The sequence below is a fragment of the Theobroma cacao genome, chromosome 9 (genome assembly GCF_000208745.1).
Source record: "Theobroma cacao cultivar B97-61/B2 chromosome 9, Criollo_cocoa_genome_V2, whole genome shotgun sequence".
NCBI classification, from domain to species: Eukaryota; Viridiplantae; Streptophyta; class Magnoliopsida; order Malvales; family Malvaceae; genus Theobroma; species Theobroma cacao.
Window position 1 is genome coordinate 4,782,219 of NC_030858.1, and position 19,503 is coordinate 4,801,721.

General features: G+C 38.1%; 5 protein-coding genes across 6 annotated transcripts; 2 read left to right on the plus strand and 3 right to left on the minus strand.

Moving 5' to 3' along the window:
• Positions 3,680-5,252, plus strand: LOC18588427 (serine acetyltransferase 5). Its single transcript, XM_007012826.2, has 2 exons — positions 3,680-4,203; positions 4,563-5,252. The coding sequence occupies exons 1-2, from the start codon at positions 3,811-3,813 to the stop codon at positions 5,052-5,054; spliced, it is 885 nt and encodes a 294-aa protein (XP_007012888.2). The 5' UTR covers positions 3,680-3,810; the 3' UTR covers positions 5,055-5,252.
• On the plus strand, positions 5,795-7,518 carry LOC18588428 (pentatricopeptide repeat-containing protein At2g15690). Its single transcript, XM_007012827.2, has one exon. The coding sequence runs from the start codon at positions 5,843-5,845 to the stop codon at positions 7,298-7,300; it is 1,458 nt and encodes a 485-aa protein (XP_007012889.2). The 5' UTR covers positions 5,795-5,842; the 3' UTR covers positions 7,301-7,518.
• Positions 7,829-10,432, minus strand: LOC18588429 (graves disease carrier protein). The gene is made up of 7 exons (XM_007012828.2): positions 10,024-10,432; positions 9,318-9,403; positions 9,025-9,232; positions 8,782-8,908; positions 8,514-8,698; positions 8,304-8,426; positions 7,829-8,228 (listed from the first exon to the last, which is right to left on the minus strand). The coding sequence occupies exons 1-7, from the start codon at positions 10,180-10,182 to the stop codon at positions 8,106-8,108; spliced, it is 1,011 nt and encodes a 336-aa protein (XP_007012890.2). The 5' UTR covers positions 10,183-10,432; the 3' UTR covers positions 7,829-8,105.
• Positions 11,741-14,388, minus strand: LOC18588430 (inorganic pyrophosphatase 3). The gene is made up of 4 exons (XM_007012829.2): positions 13,998-14,388; positions 13,404-13,525; positions 13,109-13,310; positions 11,741-12,272 (listed from the first exon to the last, which is right to left on the minus strand). Exons 1-4 carry the CDS (start codon positions 14,133-14,135, stop codon positions 11,898-11,900), a joined length of 837 nt encoding a protein of 278 aa, XP_007012891.1. The 5' UTR covers positions 14,136-14,388; the 3' UTR covers positions 11,741-11,897.
• LOC18588431 (pollen-specific protein SF21) lies at positions 14,842-19,354 on the minus strand. Of its 2 annotated transcripts, none has more exons than XM_007012830.2 (11): positions 19,058-19,354; positions 17,685-17,784; positions 17,295-17,392; positions 17,060-17,148; positions 16,748-16,808; positions 16,577-16,663; positions 16,419-16,496; positions 16,272-16,328; positions 16,051-16,106; positions 15,804-15,939; positions 14,842-15,387 (listed from the first exon to the last, which is right to left on the minus strand). In XM_007012830.2, the coding sequence occupies exons 1-11, from the start codon at positions 19,115-19,117 to the stop codon at positions 15,166-15,168; spliced, it is 1,044 nt and encodes a 347-aa protein (XP_007012892.2). In that variant the 5' UTR covers positions 19,118-19,354; the 3' UTR covers positions 14,842-15,165. The 2 variants fall into 2 exon arrangements, with proteins under 2 accessions (XP_007012892.2, XP_017983202.1); XM_018127713.1 differs by lacking the exon at positions 19,058-19,354 and adding an exon at positions 18,071-18,248.

Here is a 19,503-nt window from a genome sequence, read left to right on the forward strand (position 1 = left end):
TTAAATCATAGGCCTATTTTAATTAGTATGCCGAATGGGAAAGTGAGACACAAAGGAATTAATTTTTCTTTTTCAGGCAGCCTAACTGACACGTGAGAATTTTAATAACTTTGGTAAAAAAGAAGGGGTTGCAGCGAATGGTATTCAAGGGGCTTTACCGAATTTTGCTTCTAAAGCAAAGGAGTGGAATTTTGCAGGTTTTGAGAATATATTCTTTCGGAACAAAAGAATCCTGGCTCGACTCAATGGTGTGGAAAAAGCCATAGAAAGCAGGCATTCTAATTTTTGGAGCGAGCTAGAGTTTAATTTACGTCTCGAGTATGAGACTATTTTGAGATAGGAAGAGATTTTCTAGGTGCAAAAAGCTAAATTTGATTGGTTTGACGCAGGGGATTGAAATACAAGATACTTCCATATTTGTTCTTCTAGAAGGAGGTGTAAATCTAAGATACTTCGTCTCAGATTATCTAATGGCAATTAGTGTGACGATCAGGATATATTAAGGTCCCATGCAGTTGAATTTTTTTAGTAAACTATATTCAAAAGAGGACGACATTATTCCTCCATTTTCAATTCGGGGTGCTTTTCCTTCTGTGAAGGAAAATATGAGGGACAATCTTGTGCAACCAGTAGATGAAGCTGAGGTACATGATGCTCTTTTTGAGATGAAGCCTCTTAAAGGTCTGGGAGTGATGATTTCCCGGCTATCTTTTTTCAATCGCAGTGGCATATTGTTGGGAAGGATTTGGTGTCTTATGTCAGAGAAGTATTCAATGGTGCTGATGTTGGTAATGATTTGTGTAAATCAATTATAACTTTAATTCCTAAAATACCATGCCCTGAGGTGATTTCACAGCTTCGGTCAACCAGTCTTGTACCTATTGTTTTTAAGATCCTGATGAAGGTTATTACAAATCGGCTTAAGCCGATTATGAGTCACCTTAATGCTGATACTCAAGCCAGTTTTATTCCTGGTAAGTAAATTTCGGACAATATCATTGTAACGCAGGAAGCTATGCACTCATTCAGAAAGAAACAGGAAAATTTTAGGTGGATGATAATAAAAAATGATTTAGAAAAAACCTATGAAAGGTTGAGATGGGAGTTCATATATGGCACTCTGATAGATGCCAATATTCTAGAATGACTCATTGACATCATTGTTAGAAGTTGGAATAGTGGCAGTTCACAGGTCATATGGAATGGATCGTTTTCTAATAACTTCTTTCTTACTAGAGTGAAACGAGGAGATCCATTGTCTTCTTTTTTTTTTTTTTTTTCTTATGCATGCAGTGCCTATCTCATGGCATCAATGAAGCAGTAACACAAGGGCTTTGGAAATCAATTCGCTTTGGTGGAGGAGGGCCTGCTTTACCTCATTTATTTTTTGTCGATGATCTTATTTTGTTTGCGGAAGCTTTAGTTCCACGGATGGATGTAATCAAAGGCGTGTCAAATGATTTTCGCAAGTATTCCGATGAAAAGGTTAATGTGGAGAAGACTTCATTTTATTTTTCCAAAAATGTTGGGATAGATATAATTCATGCAATTAGTGAATGCTCAGGCTTTTCTCATTCAACTAATTTGGGTAAATATCTAGGAGTCCCATTATTGCGTGGCCGTAAGAAATATTCCTTATTCAAGTATTTGGAGGAAAAAATTTGCAACAGATTGTCTTCTTGGAAAGCCTCGGCTCTCTCTTTTGCAGGCAGACTGACATTGGTAAAATCAATATTATTGTATATTCCTTATTACGCAATGCAAACAGTTGCCATCCCGGAGAAAACTCGTGAAAAATTTGAGATGCATTGTCGTAATTTCCTTTGGGACGGGGATTCTAAAGCTCGGAAAATCCATGCTATGAAGTGGAAGAACATGTGTCGACCTAAAGAGGAGGGAGGATTGGGAATTCGATGCATGAGAAAAATGAATAACGCTTTCTTGCTTAAAGCCTGCTGGAACTTAATCTCGACACCAGCATCTTTATGGGTAAAGGTGGCTAGGAGTAAATATAACATTGGTATGAATTTAATACCGAATAACATCTGTAAGGCAAGGGCCTCAGCTTTTTAATGCTCAATTAGTAAGTTGTAGGATGCATTTAAAACCAATATGCGGTTGGAAGTTGGTAACGGTGTTACTACGAGATTTTGGTTGGATAACTAGTTGTGTGATTATCTCTTAGCAGCTGCTGCACGGACCTTGGGATTGGAAATTGATGATTCGAGCAGTGTTTGTGAGTTCATTCTATCTAATGGAGAATGGGACCTATGTCATATTGCAGGCAGGTTACCAATGGAAAAGTTTAATACTTTTAACAAATACGCTCCCTCCTTCATCCAGCTTAGAGCCAGATAGACCCTTTTGGATGTCTTCCTCTTCAGGTGTCTTCATGGTGGCATCGGCTAATGCAGCGTTGGGAGGCATTTTGGAAGTTAAATCTACTCATAATAGCAGTCAATGGAATCTAGTTTGGAAGTGATGCGGTCCGGAAAGAATTCACACCTTTCTTTATCATGCTTTCATGACAAAGTGCTCACGAATAAGGAAAGGCTGCGAAGACGTTTCACGAATGACCCAAGTTGTCCTCGATGTCATCTGGATATCGAGTCAGCATCCCATGTGTTGAGGGATTGTCTAGTAATCACTGCACTTTGGTGCAGAATTCTCCCACAAAGCTTACAAGGTGCGTTTTTTTAATTCTTCCTTTCTTGAGTGGCTGTCTTTGAAGAAGAGTAGAAGTAAATTGTTGATTAATGGCATTCCTTGGAGTACGGTTTTTGGTGTTACTTACTGGTTTTGCTGGAATTGGAGAAATCTTTTTGTGTTTGAGAATAAGGTGATGACAATTGAGAATCAAATGTCACTTCTTAATAGCTGGGTGGGTTCAATACATCAGGCCTGTGCTACTAATGTGCCGAATATTATGTCAACTCATTCCTTAAGTGAACAACGGCTTACAGGGTGGCAGCCTCCTGAACCGTTAAATATGGATGGAGCGTTTAAAGCTTCTGTTGGTAAGTCAGCAGCTGGTGGTACATTGCGAGACAACCATGATGTGTGGAAGGGCGGGTTTTCACTCAAGTTAGGCAAGTGCACTACCTATAGAGCGGAGTTATGGAACGTCTACAAAGGTTTGTTATTGGCATGGGATTTGGGGTATAGAAAAATTTATCTTCAAATTGATAATAAAATGGTGGTTGAAGCTCTCAAGAATCCGACATCTCATCCTTACTCCAATCAATTCAACCTCTTTTTAGGCATCAATGGAAGGTTCACGGCATGTTTCTAGGGAAAACGATCTAGTTGCAAATTTCTTGACTAATATTAACTTTTCTAGTTTAGAAAAATTTATTATTTTCAATAATCCTCCTAGTATTGTTTCCGACATATTACGTCATGATGTATGGGACTTTGTGTTTTTCGTATTATAAAAGTATAAACCTCATTTTCCTAAAAAAAATATAGACAAAAGAAAGAGCGAAATGAATAACTGCGTTACTAGTACGGTACCTGTATATGACTCTTACCAAACGAAAAGTCATTCTCTAGCGACATGTTTGGTAGAGGGAAAAAACCTTACTCATTCGGAATAGTTGACAGTTCCTCAACTGAAGCAAATCTCCCCACGTGTCACCTCCACGAACTCCCGAAAAATTAAACATACAAGAAAGTAAACGTAAGCAAGCAGCTTCCACAAACTTTGTGTTTCCCCTCTTCTCATCGTGCTATCACTGTAAAAAGTCCGCCCTTTCTATCCTGTAACGCCGCACCATCAGAAACTTCGCTAACGTACGCCACCACCAAAAAATGCCGGCCGGCGATCTGGGGTACCCTACTCCGCCGCCTTCCCAAGCGACGGAAACACCCGTGGAGGAAGACGATGCGTGGGTGTGGGCACAGATAAAAGCGGAGGCACGCCGCGATGCCGAGTCGGAGCCGGCTCTAGCTAGCTACCTCTACTCTACGATCCTATCTCACTCCTCTCTGGAGCGCTCGCTTTCCTTCCATCTCGGCAACAAGCTCTGCTCCTCCACGCTGCTCTCGACGCTCCTCTACGATCTCTTTCTGAATACTTTCTCCTCTGACCCTTCTCTTCGAGCTGCCGCCGTCGCCGATCTCCGAGCGGCTCGCGTTAGGGACCCTGCTTGCGTCTCATTCTCTCATTGCCTGCTTAATTATAAGGGATTCTTGGCTTGCCAGGTAATACACTTTCTTAATTTCCTCTGATTAATTGAATTGGGTTTCATAAGCTATTTCAATAAGTCCGATGTACTTTAAAGGATGATTTATGGAAGGAATATTAGGTCTTGCATGGTTTCAACATTAAGTCTTTTACATCATTATAAGTTACATGTTGGACTTTAGATCAAATTCCTTGCTTGACATGGACGGTTAAGATTGAATACCCTTTAGCACTTTGGATAAAAATGGTATGCTTATTGTTAATTGAATGAATGTTGCAAAAGGAATTTGTCTAAATCATTGGTTTTTATTGATAGTGTAGAAAATTGGGGGAAAATGGAAAAAAATTAATAATATTTGGAATTTTGTTGCTATAGGCTCATCGAGTAGCACACAAGTTGTGGACTCAATCACGTAGGCCGCTAGCATTGGCGTTACACTCTCGAATCTCTGATGTCTTTGCTGTTGATATACATCCCGCGGCAAAGATTGGGAAGGGGATTTTGTTTGATCATGCCACTGGAGTGGTGATTGGTGAGACCGCGGTTGTTGGTAACAATGTGTCAATCTTGCATCATGTTACACTTGGTGGGACTGGGAAGGCATGTGGGGATCGGCATCCCAAGATTGGAGATGGGGTGTTGATTGGGGCTGGTGCAACCATATTAGGGAATGTGAAGATTGGGGAAGGAGCAAAGATTGGAGCAGGGTCAGTGGTGCTGATTGATGTGCCACCTCGGACCACAGCTGTAGGGAACCCAGCAAGGCTCGTGGGAGGGAAGGAGAAACCCTCAAGGCACGAGGAATGCCCTGGAGAGTCCATGGATCATACTTCATTCATCTCTGAGTGGTCAGATTATATCATTTGATCACCCAGTTTCAGTTTTGTTAATTGTTTACTATTTATACTTCTGTTTCGCATCCTATGATGTTGAAGCTATTAAAAAGTGTAATCTGTTTCTTATTTACTTTAAGCTTCGATTATACAGCGAGGCCTTGAGTTATGATCATGTACTGAGATATGTTGACAATAAAGTAATACTAATTTTAGTAACTGGATCATCTGGCAAGAATGTTTTGGTGATTGCTATCCAACAAGAATTACCCTCTGAATTCTGATCCCATTGTGGGACACCATAAACAAGATTCTTTGAATGAAATTTGTTTTATAAGGGTAGAAACTGAATAGAAATTTTGATGAGAGAATGATCAAGACTAATCTAATTTTGCACCCCCTACTGGTGTAGTTTTTGAGTTGGCTACCAGTTCTCTTGTCGAACCATGGTGCATTGCAGGGTAGATATTTTGATGGGGAGCTCCATGGATGACACCTTGCCCAGCATTGGTGCAGGATGGTCTCCAGAACAGCCAGCATTTGCAAAGCAGCTGAAGCACTGAAACAGCTTGGTATTTGGCTGATTAGTTTTGAACTTTTGGCGCTATCAGATATGCTGACAAGAGATGGTATCTTGTCACGGCAGGCAATACCATCAAATATCAATTTTACTTCATTCAAGTTAACTACTTGAAAGAAGAGTACCCAAAAGAACATAAACTTGAGAAAAACGCTGTCGTTTAGGTCATTTATTGTTTGATAAGTTTATAGGCATCCGCTGCTCGGGGACCGCATTACTTTGGCCCCCGTAAGAAAAAAACAATGGCGTCTCTGGTGTCCCTTCAAAACACGGGAAATTCCATTAGCTTCTCTTCCCACTTAAAATCTTCCATCAATGCCAAGCACTCTCTCGCCTTCAACGAGAAAATCAAGCTCTTTTTTTCTCAAAACCCCAACAAACTCAAGCCTCCATGCACCTACGCGGCATCCCATAACACTGATAGCAACAGCTCTACCAGGACTTACCGCCGCCAAAGTGTCACAACTCACCGCCAAACCACGAAAAATCGGCCGAACCCTCGTAAATTTAACACTGAAAACCGAAACGAAAACCACCCATCTCCTGAAAATCCAACATTTCAAAGTATTACCGTGGATTTGATGAAGTTATGCAAAGAAGGCAAGGTTAAGGAAGCTTTAGATTATATGGGTCAAGGTGTTTTAGCGGATTTTAATGTTTTCGGGGCGTTACTGGATGCTTGCGGGAATATGAATTCGCTAGAATTAGCCAGAAGAGTTAATGAATTTTTTAGAAGATCAAAGTTTTCTGGTGATATCGAATTGAACAACAAATTGATAGATATTTATGGGAAATGCGCTAGTATAAGAGATGCTCGCAGGGTGTTCGATAAAATGCGTGAGCGAAATATGGCTTCTTGGAATTTGATGATAAATGACTATGCGGTGAATGGGAAAGGAGATGATGGATTGTTGTTGTTTGAGGATATGAGAAAAGATGGGTTTCAGCCGGATAGCGAAACTTTTCTGGCGGTTCTATCGGCTTGTGCCACTGTGGCGGCTGTGGAGGAAGGAATAATGTACTTTGAATTGATGAAGAATGAATACAGGATTGCTCCGGGAGTTGAACATTATTTAGGAGTGATTGATGTTTTTGGGAGAGCTGGGTATTTGAATGAGGCTGTGGAGTTTATTGAGAATATGCCTATTGAGCCAACGGTGGAGATTTGGGAGGCAATCAGGGGTTTTGCACGAATTCATGGAGATATTGACCTTGAGGATCATTTTGAGGAGTTGTTGCTTGGATTTGATCCTCCTATGAGAAGTGAGAATGAACACCAAGCACCACCAAGGAAGAAGCATTCTGTGATTAACATGATTGAGGAGAAGAATAGGGTGATTGAGTATCGGTGTATGAACCCTTTCAAGGGAGAAGTAAATGAGAAGCTGAAAGGTTTGAATGGGCAGATGAGGGAAGCAGGGTATGTGCCTGATACAAGGTATGTGCTTCATGATATTGATCAGGAGGCAAAAGAGCAGGCCTTGCAATACCATAGTGAGCGTTTGGCAATTGCTTATGGTCTTATTAGCACTCCGGCAAGGACACCTCTTAGGATCATTAAGAACCTGAGAATCTGCGGCGACTGCCACAATGCAATAAAAATCATGTCCAAGATTGTTGGGAGAGAGTTGATTGTGAGGGATAACAAGCGCTTTCATCACTTCAGGGATGGCAAATGCTCGTGTGGTGATTACTGGTAAAGTTGTGGAAAATTCTTCCTTTGATGTTGTTTGTAATGTTAGTTGCCGCATCAAGGAAAATGTAGTTGCTGACTGCAGAGTAACTCATAATTATTATTGTGGAAAGCTTTTTGGATTGTACATTATGCTTGTATTGAAATTTAAACATCCATTCAATAGCAACCTTTTGTCATCACTGAAACATTTCTTCACATCAAACAACTTTTTGCTTCTGGATACCTACCTACTTCGATCAGGGAACATTCTGTTCAAGGATTTTGTAACCCCAAGCTGACTCAGGTCAGAATGCTGCCAAGAAACATTTGCTTCTGTTGCAGTAAAGAGATATCTCATAGCATCCACCATTTTTGAGCAACCATCAGAAATCCGTAGTCACTTGATTACCTGGACCTTGTAAGCAATCAACTTACTACCTATATAATCTTTAATTTTTGAGTGTAATAGCCTTTTCCATCAAAACCTTGGTCCTCAGTAATATTGTAGCTAGTGACATACATACGTCCTCACTGATATTTATTTCTCAACAGCAGTAGTCAAAATTCTTTATTCCATTAATGCCCAAATTATTTACATTGTGTATGAGTCTAAAACTTGGAAGACTCATCATCCTTGATGAAGAAACTGCTACAAGTCTAATCAATAGAGTTTGCTACCTGATCATCCCTTTATGTAAGCTGTACAATTTGTACAGCTTAAAAGAATCGAATGTACAAGTGAGATGGCCTGACTTGGTCAGTAATTAAAACATAAGAATTTTGAAGGTGAAGCAAAGCACCCAATGAATGAGATGAATTAGTACTCATTGTTATGAATGGAGATTTCTTTTATTTGTTACCACTTCTATCACAGCTTCATCATGGGATGGAACTCTCAGGCTTGATTTCATGATTTCATAAACTGTAAAACCAATTGCCGTAGACGGTACAACCTGGAGTAGACATACAAAAATTAATATAACAAATGAATGATAAAAAGCTCACAAAAGGGAAGGGCCTTTTTCTACCTTAAGGTAGTTGATGCTCAGCCCTGAAAACAATTGCTTCCAGCCTTGATTTTGGGCAATCATAATAAGTGATCCCATCGTTCCCTTCAACTCGGGACTGTTGGATGCCGAGACCCTTTGGACCTAATAAGACAGTTCTCATCCATTACTTTAGAATTCACAGTTTGATCACTTTTCAATTGCTCTTTTGGATCCAAGGAGTAAATATACCTGCATTTGCCTCCTCACAACATCAAGAGGATATGTGAAAGTTTGGCCCAAGAGACCAGCTACAGACCCACATACTAGATTCACCATTATTTTTTTCTTCTGCTCCCCAGGTACATGGCGTTTCATCTCCTCATAGAAGTAAAACTTCAAACCAGCATATGGGAAGATTCCATAAAGTGATGGAGCTGAGACAATTTCTCACATATTAGCAGGAAACCCCACAAGACGAAAAGAGAAGCTAACAGCAGATTAGTTTTGAAATTCATACCTACACCACGATAGAGGCCTCTGAGCCCAGACCCTTTGTAAGTCTTTGAAAAACAATCAAGAATTCCTCTATAAATTTGTTCAGTACTAACTACCCCTTTCACATTAATCTTTGGTGGACCAACAACCTGCACTAGCAAATACAACTTTGTCAGAGAAACAGAAAAAGCTCAGAAGCGAGTGCCAGGCTAACTGCCCTGGCTGCAACTCCGAAGAGCCTCCAGCTTTATAATCAACTATTTACCTGATAAGCTAATTTAGTCCGAATCAAATCAAGAGGATAAGTAAAAAGCACAGCAGTTCCTCCAGCAAATGATCCAGCCACAAGATCAAGTACAGGGCCTCTTCCAAAGTCAGGAAAACCATTGATGATCCATCTACGGTACTGCTCATAAGCCATATAATGAAGGGCCGCATAGGGAACAATTCGAGCAACACTAGCACCATTTCCTCTGCTCATCCCATAAAATAAGTAAGAAATTGAAGATAACTTTTCAGAACAACCTTCATGTAAAGGATAATGAATTGGACATCAACCTGTAGAAACCCAGGATGCCTTCTGTCGTTGCAATCTTTTTAATGGATCCAAAGATCCCTATGCTGTGAAATTCTCCTCTTCTAGTCTGAAACGGAATAATGAATTAGTTCTTGCTGCTAATGCAGGGTAAATCTTCACATGTTGCAGGTACTTGGGCCTTGGCGGGTGGCAGCGCAATATCAAAAACCACAGCCTCTCATTACTAATGATTTGGTTACATCAAGGATATGAGTTTGTTATTCCTCAACTTTTAGTCACCTAGAATGCAGACGGCATTCCGAAAATATTGGGAAAGATCAAAAAATCCACATTGGTAGGGTTTGATAAGTTAAATCTCCTAATTCTCATCAGTCATTGATACTCAAGAATATCAGAAAGACCCCATCTTGGCGAAAAATGAACAATCCCAAAACCCATATAATCTTCACCAACAAAACATCGTCTCATTAAAAGATAATTCACTGACTTCATCGCACCTAAGTTGAGCTACGGTCAAAACAAGGCATCACAAGCTCGAAAATCAACTATGGATGCAAGCCATCAGAAAACTTTTTTTTTTTTTTTAAAAAGAAAGCAACAAAATCACAACCAAGAAGAACCCAAGAATCCAACAACCATGACAAAGAGTAAAGAGACACAAAATAAAGCAAGAACCAAGAAATCAAGTCAAAGTGTTAAAAAAAAAAAGGAAAAATCCAACTTTACCTGTAACAAAATCTTGACACGCTCAAGTGGGGCAACAACGGTCTTTGCAAGGCCCCCAGCAACACCTCCAGCAATGAACTGCTTTGCAAACAAAGGCATGGACTCTATGATCCCATCAAAGAACATACCCAGCTCTCTTTCTTCTCCCTTTTTTTCCATTTTAACTAGGCCTTGAGGCCCCAGATAGGGAGAAAAAGAGAGATTTTAATTGTAAAAAAAGATTGGTTCTTGAAGGAACAATAAGGGAGGGAAAGCAAAAGAAAGAAGAAGAAAAAAAAGAGACTTTTCTATCTGTTGCGGTTCAGTATAAGGTCCGAAAAATGTGGTTTTTATATGTTTTGGACAACTGACAAGTCAGAGGAGTCCATGCCATGGCTCCTTGGTAAAGCAGAAAAGGGCAGGTAACGAGTTTCTTGGAACTGCTTTCGGTTCTATTTTATTCTGGAATGATACTGGCTTTATACCCTTTTGCTGATCAAGAATCTTGCAATCTTGGCCGTTCAAATTTTTTTCTCTCATTGGTTCCAGCTTGCCAGCTGAACGTTTGCACAGTTGGCCAGTCGCCAGTGGCAAGTACGGAATGAATAATTGAATATGTTGTGCTGGCCCATCTTCTTTCTTATTAAGAAATCAAATCGAAGCAGCAGATACGTGAAAGGAAAATATTGTTGTTGTAAATGAGTTTTACTTGGAAGTCAAAAGAATTAATTTCAATGCGTGAATTTTAATAGATGTCATTTTAAGAATTATTTCGTTTTCAAGACTCGGTATGGTATATTAAGAGAAAATATATAAATAACTTCATAAATACAATAATTATAAATTTTAACTATTTCTTATGTTTTAAAAGTAATTCATTTAATAATGCTTGAATAAATGTATTATTTTCATAATTATCTTATAAAAAAAATTATTCTTATCATATAATATAATCTTTAAATTACAATATAAAAAGATAACATTTCATATTTAAATTTTAAAACTATAATATTTTTTCATTATTTTGTAACTTTTACATTTAAAAATATTTTCTCAATATATCCTCATACCAAAAGATACAATTCACGTAAAAAAAAACTCCTAATAATTCAATAGTCAATATTTTTAATGATGTGGCGTCAATAGTCCAACGGTTAGGACAAACAAATATTGCAATCAAAGTACTTATGAGGGTAAGAAGAATAGTTTTTCTTCTTTTCCTTATTAATAATAATAAATACAAAAGCTCTGCATAACAAAATTTTCAGAGGTAATAAACTTGAATACTCGTTCAAAGTTGACTGCGGCATGCCGCATCTGTTGTCCTTATAATCGAATTGAATACCTCCAGTTGTCCCTGTCAGAGGTTTAGGCCAATAGATGGTGAAAGACATTGAACCCACAAGTGGGATTGGAAGTCTCTCATCAGAGATGAAAACAGAATCAAGCTGCGTCGGAAGAAATGAAGCAATGACTACGTGGAGGTGGAGTATAAATTAGATTACATAATGCCCAAATGTTCCCAAGCAAGGATTAGACCTACATGTCATTTGATAAACATTATCAGAATTTAGTGATAAAGGCTAAAACTGAATGTGATCAGATTCCTAAAATACGTGGGCCTGATCTCATAACTTGATTCTAACTCGGCCTTACGTTCACGCACCAAGCTACCTTAAGCCTGGACGATGACTTTCCAAACATGATCCGATTTGAAATGAGATGCGCTAGGAAGATGTGACGAGGGTGAAAGGCAGAGATCATTGATCCTAAAGATAAAGCAAAATTCTACATTTATCAACTGTTGCTTGAGCTGATTGTAAGAATAGACAGCAATACGACAACACCCTCCACTGTTAAGGGTCTCTGGTATGACGTAGCACTCCCACCACTACCTAGTGAGGAACCCGGAGTGTTTGAGTAAATGATTCAGGCGAAGACACTGAAATGTGGAGCTTGCAATCAGATGAATTCGATTGAGAAGAAGGATTGCTGCCACTGATGCTTTGTTCTGCAGGGATTTTGTCGATAAGGTGGAGTAAGATCTTCTCAAGCTCTTCACCGTTGCTCCATTCATGAACTTCTGCTTTGACAAGGGCTGGTTCCCTAAAAATACGGTCCCATAAAGGATACTTCTTCCTTGGCATCACGTAATCACTGCCTTGAAGCCTCAAAGTGGGGCAGTAATCACCTCTCCCATCTCCCAGGTAGATAAAATTCTGCCTTCCACCTTCAGGAGCAGAAGCATAGATATGTTCGAGTACTAGGCCCTACAATAGAAGAAACCACAATTAAAACTCTACCTTAAGATGAGGAATAACTAAAATGAAAATATTTTATAGCAACACAAAGAATATAATTGTGGGATACTAACATACCGTAACTATTAAATTGCCAAACTAAGATCCTGGAAGGCAGCATATATCAAGCAGTAAATGAGCAACCAAACTATGATTTTATCAGTAATAGTGTGCATTAACTAAATAAATTCTATGTATTGTGATGACTGATGATGATGTAGCAAAAATTAACCACATTAGTTATGCACTGGTGCTTAATCACACAAAATATTTCACCCAAGCACCTAGATGCCAAACCAATATAATTCAACATGGCTAGAATTGACAGAAATAAATGAATCCTACTTTTCTCTATGCCAAATGCATAAACACTGACACCTTGCTCAATTTGAGGAGTAGGAGTAGATTGACAGTACATAAATTTCATGATAAAGACCCTTTTAGAAAACACATTGAACTAAGAAATTCAGATGCTTTAGAAACAAGGATGACCATATTCCCTTGCAATTCATAAATTCCCTCAGTTCTTTCGTGAAACTGGAAGGAATGTCAAAAACCATACCAGAAAAAGGACTGCACAGACTAATCCACCCTAGCATATACCAATATATCCATCTATCAAATAAATAAGTCTCCATTTCTACGATATGCAAATGTGTAATTAACACTCTATCAGCTTCACATAAATTCATATTATAGAAAACCATCCAAAAATTCAATCATCAGAAGGTCAGTGACTAATGAACCAGTGATTGAGAAACCATCACATGATTTGATAAATATGCTCAATCAGTGAACTCGTTTACCTTGCACAAATTGGAAGGGCACAGACTGCACCCATGTGGAGATAAGGTAGAATCATGATAAGGAAAGATCCTCAGCCTTCCTTCTTCATCTACAAAGCTTGGGTTTGTATAGATCTTTGAAAAGCAACCCAACAGGCCCTGATATTCCAAGATTTTCTCAATGAAGAACTGATTTGCGTCACTGACTATCCTCAAGTCGCATCTGAAATTTCATAACAGTACCATGACAAGCATTATCAACCCCAGAACTTGACAAAGAACAGACAAGGAAAAAAGAAATGACCAAGATTACAACCCAAGCGCGTAGGCTGATTTTATAGCAGCAGCAATTCTTGGATGCAACGGAGTCCGTTTCAAGCATGCTGCAATCTCCTCAGCTGTTCTCCCTTGGGAATGAAGCTCTTTCATCATCCTATCCTAAAATTAGATTTAACATATCTATTAAGTTCATGATATTAAAAAGCCTCTACTCTCTTTCAGCAATAATTACAAAAACAGAAAAGTTTAGTACAGTTAACAGTAAATCATGCTCTTTGCTCTTTAATAAAAAAATCAAACACATTTGATATGATGCAATTAAAACAGAATTTAGAAGCCTTGAAACTTTTGTAGTGGTAACTTATTAGCATAGAACGTAACATTAATTTGATAATTTCGAGTTCATAGATACTCCAGTTTCTTTCTAGTAATCAACATCTGTGAAGGAAGAAAATTTACAAGATACTGAAAATTTTAAGAGATAAATCGGATGTTCCCAGCAACCAAACATAGGGTAAATCAAATACTAATATTAACTAGCAATGATCAATAAAAATAAATTATTTATTATTATAAGCAAGCAAATCGAGTGGTAACGGATAAGAAAGTTAAATCAAAAGGGAACACAAACCATGAGGGAATTCCAAGGCAAGGTAGAGCGAAGCCGATGGAAAAGGTCGGAAAGGCCCATCTCTGCCACCACCCAACTGTCGCTGTCCCCGTCTATTATCGTCCGATCAAAGTCAAAAACCACCACTATTCCCGCCATTTTTAGGCAGCTCTCCGACGCCGGCCTGCCCGCCCGCCCGCCTCAAAACTGTTGAATTTTTTTTTGGTGATGTGGAGAATGTATTCGGTGGGAACGTGGAGTTGGTTTTGTGGTGGTGACGGAATACCTGAACTTGACCGTAGCCGTTAGATCACCGAACACTATGCCAACACGCTTGATGCGTGGTCAAAAAAAAAAGAAACGAGGTTGGACTATTCAAACCCTATCAGCAAGGCAAAGACAAATAACAAAAAGAGTTTCCGCTTTTTCTTTTCTGCGAGTCCAAATGAAAACAAACGTTTCAAATGCATTATCCAATTCTTCCCATTCTCATATTCTTTTCTTGATGGTTTCCCTTACCAGAAAATCATGTAGTATTTACGTTCAAATTCTACATCAATTTTTTTTTATTATCCAATCAATAATTTTAGGCTTTGCGTGGATTGAAAGTAAAGATGAGTAAATTTTGCATTTTAACAAAGCTGGAGGTCGACTTCCTCCAAAATTTTGAAGTCAAGACTCCACCGCAAATACACCACATCTTCCATAATGAGGTATTTAATTAAGCATGTTCCTCTCCCATGGAATGGGTTCATCCCATCCCCATGTGCTACCAAATCCTCCAAATGTATAGCATTATTAACACAGAAATTAACAATTCAGCCACGGGGAGACAGAGCGAGAGAGAGAGAGAGAGACCCTGAAATATGGGAAAATAATCACAATAATTAGGGACTTCAACTCCATTATTGGTTGTTCGTCATCATCATAAATAAATTCAGAGTCCCCTTTAGAATTTACATAAACACAGCTCAATGACTCCTTTATGACTGACTACAAAAGAATCAATGCAGGCCACGGTTACCCCTCCCTATATTCCTTCAGATTCTTCCCGTATCTACAGCCCCATCCCAACTGCTTCTACCCTTCTGATACTTGCTCTTTTTTTTACCAAGACAAAAAAGAACCAAAAATTTTTTATAAAAAATGAACAAAATAAATCCAATCTCTCTGAGCCCCTGGCCCCCTATCAAACTTCAAGGGAAACACGTGTCTTTATAGGTTTTAACTTCAAACCCATGCTTTCTGGAGACAGAAGCTCCGGTGAGATGCAAGATGGACTTAAAGGGCTCCTCGGGCTGTCACTCAACTGGCAAGGCCTATACAACCCATACCCCATGAAGAAGTATTCCATAGGTATCAACATTGCATGTGGCTGTTCTTCTGTCACCATTGATCCACAAGCCTGGACCTGCATACGCAATCCATCCTCCCCCATTAAGTATAAGATTTGGAGCTTTCATTTAGGTACACAAAGCATTAATCATCAAAAAGAAGACTCAGGAATTAATTGAAAACAGCAAATAAAAAGGGGAATTTATCAATATTACGAGAATGTTATTAACAAATTACACCTCACAGCCCCAAATGCGGGAATCCTTACTATCATCCAAGAGGCTCATTGACCTACCCATAATTGGGTGTAGGTGAGAGACTACTAGATACCCCTACCGATTTGCAAATCAAGTGTAATATTGACCAGGTCAAAAAAGTGTAACTAAGAATGTACATGACACTGACTTTGCAGAATATCCAAGTATCATTCAACATCATTTTAGCAAAGCAATCCCAGGTACATAGTAATCCCAAAAACTAAGTACTACTTACCTCAACTAAGGCACTAAATCTTCTATCCAACTTGGATGTCATGTAGAGGGCCTCAGAATGAAATGGTGAGTTATCCCCAACAAATATTAGGGTACGACATCTGAGTCTCTTCAGCCCACTGCTAAGGTCAGGTCTCCTGCAGATTGGCAAAACAAAGTTTTGAGCACTTGAAAATTCAACGTAATAAAGACTAGTAATACGCAAACAAAAGAAGTGACAATAAAAATGTAGTCATATTATTTTATACCTATTAATTGCTTGAAGAAATCGCATCACATTTGAGCCATGCCTCTCATCCAGCAACTAAGAAAACAAACATGCCATAGGAATAAGTATGCCAACTTTCAAATTCACCATTTAAATGAGGGTGAAATAGAAACAGAAAGAGAAATCCAAATCCAGCATACATGCTATGCAGGAAAGAAGAGAAAACCAAAATAAAAGAAAAAGAAATGCTTAAGCACTAACCCTTCTGCATGCTTGAACTATATCCGACTCAGGAACTTCTGCATTACCACGAACTTCCTGTTACAATTTATACGAATCTCATAATTCAACCTACTCAATAAGTGAGGTTATACAAAAAGAAACTTACAAGATAGACTGCTAGGATACCTTGCTGAAATAACGTTGAAGCAAAAACTCTTTAAGCAGTCCACACATTCCATAAAAATATAACAAATTTGACATCACCTACAGATCATAAGTCATTTTAGTTATACTATAGAAATTTAATACAAAGGATGTTAGATATAACCAACAATCTAAGGAACCTTGTTATAAAACCATTCTGTCCAAGAGGGGGCTCTGCAAAGAGGGGATATAAGTATCAAACCAAGAACACGTTCTCTGTATTTCATCTGCAATGCAAAAGCTTTGTCAATGAACTTGTACATCAAAAACATTTAAACAATACTACTCAAAGGATTCATAAAGAAACCTACAGCAAACAGAGTAAGGATGTAAGCACCCGCAGTTACTCCCATGCACATCACTGAACCAAGCCTGATGCCATCAAAAACAAAGTTAACACATAATCTCAACTATGAATTTGTTAACAAAGACGTCCACTGCTCCTAATGGGAAAAGAAACCCCCTTTCAATCAAAACATAGACACCAGAAAAACCAGATAGCTCTCTATTTAGATGCCATGCAACTTTATCATAAGTCAGTCGGCCGCCTCAACTATAAAAGAAAGTCTTGTACGTAAAATTCAGAATGAAACAATGCAAAAAAGTATTAGCAATCTGATTACCCAAAAAAGTTAAGGACCTCAAGGATCTGATCAGCTAAGTCGTCAACACAATGGGCAGAAACACTTGGACAAATTGGAGCAGCTCCCAACTGCAAGAACTCTTGTGAAAGTGCCAGAAAAGAAACTATGTGAGTAATAGAATCCAATAATTGATATAGTGTGTTATCAAGAGATAAAAAAGTCCATAGATGACAGAAATAAGGTATTACAGGCATATGCCAACTAATTTACAGACCTCATGCCCAGGAGGACTAATATGGTAAATGCAGAAATTATGGAGCAGCAAGGAGGCCGCTTCTGGACAAAAGAACAATCCTTGGAAACAAGACATATCTGAAGAAAATTACCAAAATAAGGAACAAAAGAGTTGTAAGAAAGCAGACTTGAAGATATACACAAACTAAGAGAAACAATGCTTCCTAACGAACTTCTCTAACATGCAAATGTGCATACATAGACGCATTGATCCAGCTAACAACAAAAATTATGAATGAAAAAGAGTGTATATTGAAGAAACTGCAAAAGACTACTCCTGAATTGTGTATATATTACAAGTTCATATAACAGGGGAAGAAAAAAAACAAAGGGAAGAAGACGCTCTGGTATCCAACACCATTATACTTACGATTCAAAGCCAAATCAGGATATGTAATTAGGGGTGGCTTGTCTTGGTCCCCATATACTATAACAGACACAGAACCACAGCGCGTTCGTACATGATGTTCCTGAAAGATGTTTAGGCGAGCACATTATAAACACATAAAAGAAGCATACCAATCAACACATATGGTTAAGCATTGCAAACAATCATAGATCAGATGCATTGAAACTTTGAGTACCATAATATTTTCTAACTACGTAAGTAGTTGTTCAAAAAGAAGAGCTATCAGTTATGTAAGACAAATCATTTGTTTCATGTGACCCTTTACGAAAAAGGAAGAAAAGAAAAGAAACACTGTAAATTATCTAAATAAATTTATTCATCAAAAAGTACTTCCCATGTGCACTCACCTCTTTTAGGGAAATCCAACTTAACATTACTTTGCAAAAGAACAGAAAAATCAAATTAGTGGTTCCTGATATCAATCATTGCATTCTTCAAAAGAGATGACAGTCTAAAAAGAGAGCACAGAATCTCTCATATTAAAAGAAGACATTGATATTGCGTTGATGTAAAAGCAAAATTGTAAATTTACAGCTAGACAATTTTAATATAATAAAATAAAAGTGAAACAAGGAAAAAGGTATAGCCAAGGTTTCTTCAATTAACTGCAAAAACAGGTTGCATAGTCCCGAAGAATGAATTGTTGGAAGAATCCATTATCCAACTTCTTTTGCCATTAGAAGCAACAAACTAAGAAGGAAAGAATCTCCAACCAATCAAAAAGAACAGCAAAAGCAGATAAATCCAAAGGCAATAGCAACAACAAGTAACATTAGAGAATTACACAAGATCAGAAAAAAAAAAATCAAATACCCAATATACATAAGATTGTAAATAAACCAAACAAGGGTCTATCTTTGTGATTCAAAAGCCAGTAAATTTACAGCACATTTTAAGACTTAAAAGAACACAAATTTGAATACAAAGTAGGATGCCTCATTTACCATAAGAGAGGTAAAAAGATAAAAAAGGTTGAGAAAAAACCAAAAAATGATTGCTTTATAAATTTTAAAAAAAAACGGAGGACAGTTGAAACTAGAAATGGAAACTAACCGAGCTTACTAAATATGTAAAAGAAAAGAAAAAATATATAATAAATTTGGCCAAATAAGGAATGCATAGATCTGATGATACCCATTTCGTTAAATTCTAAATATCGCAGAATTAAATTCAATGAATTTCGAATCAACCCAACAGTCCCCCGTTTTCAAAACAACAGAAAAAATGGGTTCTTTTCCCCATAAAACTAACCCCAATTCAGAAATCAAAATGGAGAATATAAAATGAAAACAAAAAAAGAGTGAAAAATAAAGAAAAATGGAGCGGGAACGAACCTTTCCACCCATATAGATCTTTTCTGTATCCAGAGGAATGAAATCGTTTGACTCAGCCATGGCCGTGGCTCTTTCTCTGTTAACTTCAAACAAAGAAAGAAAAGCTTTCTTTAAAAAACAATAAAAGCTTTTCTCTCTCTTGCTTCTTTCTTCTTCTTCTTCCTCAAGAAATATAAGCCCCTGGCTTTGATGGCTTATAAAGCAAGCGATTCTTTCTCTCTTCGAAAGCTCTCGTCCTCTCTCTCTCTCGCTCTGTTTGTTTATTTCTCGTTTTTTTTTTTTTTTAAGCAGAGGTGGAGCTCCACCGACGCATTTTAGGAAACAAATGGATTTACTTGTTTTAACCCCTGACTCTGGTCAAATCTTAACCCTCGGTCAAATCCAGTCAAAAACGCGGCACTATTTTAAAACATAAAATCGTTTAAACGACGCCGTTAAGAGCCGAC